The sequence below is a fragment of the Ilyonectria robusta genome (assembly GCF_021365365.1).
Source record: "Ilyonectria robusta strain PMI_751 chromosome Unknown BGZ61scaffold_113, whole genome shotgun sequence".
NCBI lineage: Eukaryota > Fungi > Ascomycota > Sordariomycetes > Hypocreales > Nectriaceae > Ilyonectria > Ilyonectria robusta.
In genome coordinates, this window is record NW_025764547.1 from 354 (window position 1) to 6,586 (window position 6,233).

Consider the following 6,233-nt stretch of genomic DNA (forward strand, 5'->3'; position numbering starts at 1 on the left):
TCCTACCATTGCTTAAGTGTGCTTTTGCCAGCTTCCAAAGCTCGGGACCATGGACCTTGATGGATGATCCACGTTATCTCTGCGAGGAAAGAGAAAACTGCGTCGATCTATTGCTGTTTTTGGTTTTGATGGAAACCCCTGTCAAAGACCCTTTACACGGCTTGTTTGACCAGCTGCAGCCACAATAGGCCCGTGGTAGGGGCTGAGTCTTTCGGGCGGGCGGATATAGGCATATGCCAGACAGGTGCCTAATTACAGGCAGCTGATCATGTCGTGCGGGGGACACATGGGTATCCAGACCTTCGGTGGCGCTTGATAAACGGACAAATGTTGAGGTAAGCAACCCTAAAGCCAAGACGGCATTTATTTCAGCTTGGCCGGTCAGTTACCCTTACAAGAGCGGCAAGACGCAGTCTTAAAAGAAGATGCATGAGAAATTGTAGTGGGGCAGTAAGGGGAGAAACTGTCGACTCAGTAGTAAGTGCGACCGAATTGGGAATCATTGGCCGTGGTATCTTACCTCAGTTTGAGGTAACACGGAAGGTTGCAGCAGTGAGTAGCTAAAAGTATGTCACTTGCCCCGCACACCCCGTCAGCATCAAATCGTAGAGGGCAGACCGGTCCGTTCCCTACAGATCGCTTAGAGCTAACTATATGATCTGCGTTATCTATTCGCCCTTAGAGGAAAACCTTGCTGCTGCATTGCAGGTGTTGGTTGTAACCGAGCCTTCTATCTTACGTCACACGATACGAAGACCCAGGAATTGCTTGTCTACCGGCAGCAGCCAAGGTGGATGAAACCGGCAGGGTGCGGTGTTTTCTCAGCCAACGTTGCCGGAAATGCATTGACCCATTGCTGCCTGATGCTCCAACCTGCAGCAGCACCAAAACAGTTATGCACTTTGCCGCCCGAACTGAACGTTGCCTTAGTCGAGCTGAGGTGGATTACTGGGGGGTTGCGGGGGCGCGTGATTAGCCGTGCTACGTTTGAGGGGGGCCCGAGCGGTGGTCAGTGATCAGACGACCCTATTTGTGTTGTTCAAAGACGTGCATCCTGACGAGACATTGGGTCCGGGAAGGGACGCCATTCCGTCGTTATTGCAGCCTGATAGGTCTTGGTGTTGTGGACCACTCTTTCTGGTCCGGGGGGTAGTGGGGCCGGGACCGCCAAATGGACAAGTGGGGTTCTGGTCAAAACAGCGCGCCCGCGATTACTTCTCAACCAATAGGGCACGAGTTGCTATTGTACATATGCGCTTCCTAAGCTTTGTCATGATCTCGTAAAAGCCCATACAGCGTCCACTTCTGCTTTTGCCTCTTTGTTTTCCGTCGCTCTGCAGGGTCCCGTGGGTTTGTATTATTGGCAAGCTAATTGGGGGCTAGGCGGATAACTGAAATTAGGGTTACTTCTGCGGAATGTAGCTGAAAAATAGTATATTTTATATTACTATGGTATACTTGAGTTGTGGGTATACTAATGCTAACTAGATTAAGCAGGGTAATAATATTTTAGTATAAGTTAACTATTATGTTATTTATTTCTTTAATATAGCATAACTAAAATTAAATTAATATCCTTTATATCGTCCTGAGATTGATTAAAGTTAATGACATATTTCTAGAAGGAGCTAGTTTAGATTAAAGAGGCTATTATTATTATGTTAATTGATTTTTTTAACTTTTCTGGCGAGATTTAGATTAAGGTTTATGAAGAACTCTTAGTAATTCTAGAAATTGTTATAATTAAATTGAGTCTGGATTCTACAAGTAGGCTTTATATAATTTGGGGTTTATTATATTTATATCTAGAAGTACTTCTTGTAAATAAAATAGCATATTATAAAGCTAGTTTTTTACTTTATTTTAAAAATTACTTTTAGTTTGGCATAGATATACTAGGATATAAAATAGAATATAATACTAAATATAAAATTTTCACTTTATTTCTTAAGTATATTAGGCTTCTAAATATAGGCTTTTTTAGCTACCTTTATATTATATTTCTAGCCTATAATAACTACTATCCTGGAGGTATTATATTAAAAGATAATAGTATATCTATTTTAAAACTCATCTAAGATATATATATAGATATTGCTATACTTAAGATAATATTACAATCTAATACTACTACTAAAGTACTAGTTATTATATATACTTAGCTTAATTCTATATTATTACTAAAAGATATTAAAGTTATTATAGATAATAGATTACTTTATAAGGATTTAATTGAGAAGATATATAATTAGGATTGGATAGTTAAGGTTATTAAATTAAAGAAAGTATTAGACTACTTTAGATCTAATAGCTGGGGTTATAATAATAATGGCTATAGAGATAAGTATAATAATAATAATAATATATAGTTTGAAGGATTTCCCTAAAGGAGACTTACTTCTTTTACATTTTATAATTCTAATAGCAACTAAATATATACTATATTAAAACATATATTACATTTATATGCCCCTTTCAATTTATAGATAACTAGCTATAATATATATCTAGTTAATAGTATTTAAATTATCTACTTTATAAGAGAATTAAATAGAGGAATTAAAGCGCTAGATTTACTAGAGTAATAAAGTAATAAAATAGTACTGTACTATAATACTAAGTCTACTCTAGCTTATTAGGGAGATATCTAACTTAAAGATACTAGAGGTTTTTATACTTATTACAGATACAAATAGATAATAAGAATTAAATGAGTGCTTGTTTTTCTATCTAAATAAGTAACAAAGATTAGTCTTTTATTCTTATATTTAATCTGCTAATCTTCTAGGCACTAGGTTGTTGCCTGTAGTATAGTGTTTATTCTAACTGTAAAAGTTATTTACTATGGTTGTGATTCTTGCCCTTGACATCCACCAATAAAAGCAATATTAGCTGAGTAATAATATATCTAGTGTCTCCAATTTACTATGGCTTATAATTAAATACCAGACTAATATCAAGCCTTTTTGCAACAGGCTGAAGATGTCAACTTATATGCTATTGCAGTTGCTTTGGTCTTGTTAGTATAGAAAGGAATGCTGCTAAAGGTTAAAGTATAAAGAAAAAGAAGCTTGCCTCTAAGATAAATAGCAACCTACTTATAGGGGCTTTATTATTATTCTTGGGGGGTGATTCCTTCTTATGTTGAAATGCCACTTTAATAGAATTATCTTTATCTTTATCTTCTATATTAAGAGTAAATTTTTTTTTATTTTTATTTTTTTTTTATAAAAAGGACATTATTACAAGAACCCAGACCTTTAAAACACTCCTTCTGTCATTCTTTTTCACCTTGTACGCTGCATATAAGACGAAACGGGGTATTATTAGGCGCGTCTGTATTTTTTAATAGGCCTTAAAGAAATTCTTAGAGAGGCTTGAAACTTAAATCTGGGGTAGTTATATTGAGAATATAATATTATATAGGTACATTAAGGCTGTTTCTAATTTTTGGCCTTGAGTTGAAATAAGATATATGTAGGCTGGGTTTAATCTAATTATCTCCCTATAGAGTTATTATCTAGTAATTTCTCTTCCATTTTAGAAATCAAGCTAACTAACCTACTTTCTATTTCCAGCAATTAGGCATTAGTATCGTGGGCATAAAAGCTAGGGAAGGTCTAAGAGCTAAAGTTTCTAGTATTCAAACCCAATACCAGTGGTAATTTATACAGTAGGCTAGTGCTAACAAATTGCAGTTAACTCCTTCTCTAGATGTATCTTATTTATAGTTAAGCGCTCTCTAATCTATCCAAAATATTCCTTTTAAACCACTCCCAATATACCATCTCTATCTAATGCTATAAATATTCCACAATAGTTGCAATTACATAAATCCCTACTATAAAGCTTATTCTTCCAAATATAAACTAGCGCCAAAGAACCTATTATATATTAGCATCCATAAAGCATTAAAGAATAGAAATACCAACAGTTTTACTGCCTTCTTGTATTATTGCTACAAAGCTTTATTAATAGCTATAGATAATTATAGCCGGTAATAACCCTAGTTCTACAAGTGAGATTTCTATATATTCCTTGCTATTAACTCTCATTAGCAAGCTTTTAAGGTAGTAAGTGAGGGAGTGAGCAGAGGACACTAAGAATACACAACCCACCCAGAGGCAGAGCTATGATGACCGCGATAGTATTGTGTCGGGAAGGTCGGATAGGGTTAGGTTTGGGGTCCGGATAAATCGGATAGCCGGGCAAAGTAGATAGCTTTCTCAGCTAATACCATTTAATCAAATGAACCTTCAATAGGTCCTCAAAGAATAGGTTAAAAGACTGTCAATTAAAAAAGATAAGATGCTAGAAGGATAATACTTAGTTATTATCTGGAAGGTCTTATCCGAGACCTTCCCAATTTATAGCCCCAGTAAGTCTAGCTACCAGTCCTACCCAATACAATATTTCCTATTAAAGAAACCCATCAATCCTAGCCCTAGTAGCTACAAGCATCCAATTAGATAACCTTTATCCCTAAAGACCGAAAAGCCCCGACTTAACACCTCCCTATACAATACCCACTTGCCCTCAAGTATATTAGGGACTGCATAAACCACTTAAGACCCCATAGAGGGGCAAGGCAATCATCTCACTAGGGATAATTAGAAAGGCATACTTAAAAGAAAGAGAGAAGGGATTTTCCTATCAGCTAACAAAGAAAAAAAGAAACAAACCCCAGCCTAAAAACAAAGAAGAAAAAGAGGGAAGCAATACCAATCTAGCCCTCGTAGCTAATAGAAAATAAAAAACCAAGTCAAACTTTAATTGCACAACCTCAAATAATCCTCAGTCCAAATAATAAGTTAGCCTCCCTGGAGTAGGGCTACTGGAAATATCAATAACTAGGATCCTTCATAGAAACCTATTAAACTATTTGATTAATTGCTTCTCTTTATATATCGCTTAAAAGCTTAATAAAAATCTTTAAGATTATATTGCTCGTTACTATCATCATCTTATTCTCGGCATTTACTATATGCCTTAGCTTATTAAGCTCTTGTCAATTCTTGCTCAATCTGATTCTTCCTTAGACTTCAACTAACTTCGCGGACTATATCTTCCCATTGGGACTTAGCTACCATACCTTGGGGCACATATAAAGCCTAAGTATCAGAGGTCGGAAGGTACTGTATCGCTCGATTCTGGATGGGTCTTAGATTAAGTTGATCTCGAGCTTCTTGAGTTATTCTTTGAGTGCCTGCAGATAAAGGCATTCGATTAAATGATTTATAGGAAGAGGATATTCTGTTGCCTTTAATAGGAAGAAACCTAGCTTTTGGAATTAATGGCATTCTAGCGATTCCTATTAGCGGCAAACTGTTGATGTCTATTATGTTGTATGGGGTAGGCGGATAGGAATTTAGGCTCGACAATAGCGAAGATGTCTCAGCTTGGAGGTCTGGGTTGAGTTGAGCTGACTGGCGAAGACTAGCTTGTGGTGTAGTCTTCTAAGGGGTCTCGGTTACCAACCAGTCCTCGAAACCAGGGCGATGAGTCTTCTGTTCGCGTGCTTCCGGGGATAGCGTGACTCCTACTTGCTTACTGAGTCGCACAAGGTCGGAAATAGATATATCCTTCATCAGCTGGACCAGGCTGTCTTGTTGCGCAAGATTTTGCAAGTGCCTTGGAATAGCAGGCAGGCCTTTTAATTTCTTCTTCATCAAGGCCACCTTCTTAGCATCTATCTTGCTCTCAGTGCGTGGCCTCGTCTTTGGAGTCTGGTCTTTAATGGAAAGAGGGCTGGGTGTAATGCTGGCAGAGGCCCTTAGTGTCTTTAGGGAAGGTGTTGCTTTGTTGGTTATAGTGTAGTCAAGGGACTTATATTGTATAATTAAATCGTTGGAAAGGGTCATAAATAGTGCTAGCAGTTGAGGGATGTCTTTATTGTTACGTTAGTAGTAGATATATACCTTAGAGATAGGCATCACAATATATTACTTGAAGTAGCTGTAGGAGTAAGGTCGATTCCTCCAGCAAATGAACTACAAGCCGCTAAGGTCTGTGTAGAGGTGAGACGGGCTGAATAATAGTCTAGATGCCCCTTGTCGAATGATCCGGCGGTTATTAGTACCCATGTTGATTTCCGTGGCACCTTCTATGAAGGTCAAATCTCGGATGCCGAGCTCGTCCAGGATGGCAATGCTGATGTAGTCTTGACATGCAATAGATTAAATAGTTGCGAAGTTCCCATGGAGTCAGGGTCCAGTCTTGGTGTTGTAGGGCGA

General features: G+C 37.6%; 1 protein-coding gene across 1 annotated transcript; it reads right to left on the reverse strand.

The window, feature by feature from the left end:
• Positions 1-5,456: 5,456 nt before the first annotated feature.
• On the reverse strand, positions 5,457-5,861 carry BGZ61DRAFT_487984 (uncharacterized protein; the record flags this gene model as incomplete). The annotated part of the gene is made up of 1 exon (XM_046250054.1): positions 5,457-5,861. One exon carries the CDS (start codon positions 5,859-5,861, stop codon positions 5,457-5,459), a length of 405 nt encoding a protein of 134 aa, XP_046093210.1.
• Between the last annotated feature and the right edge of the window lie 372 nt (positions 5,862-6,233).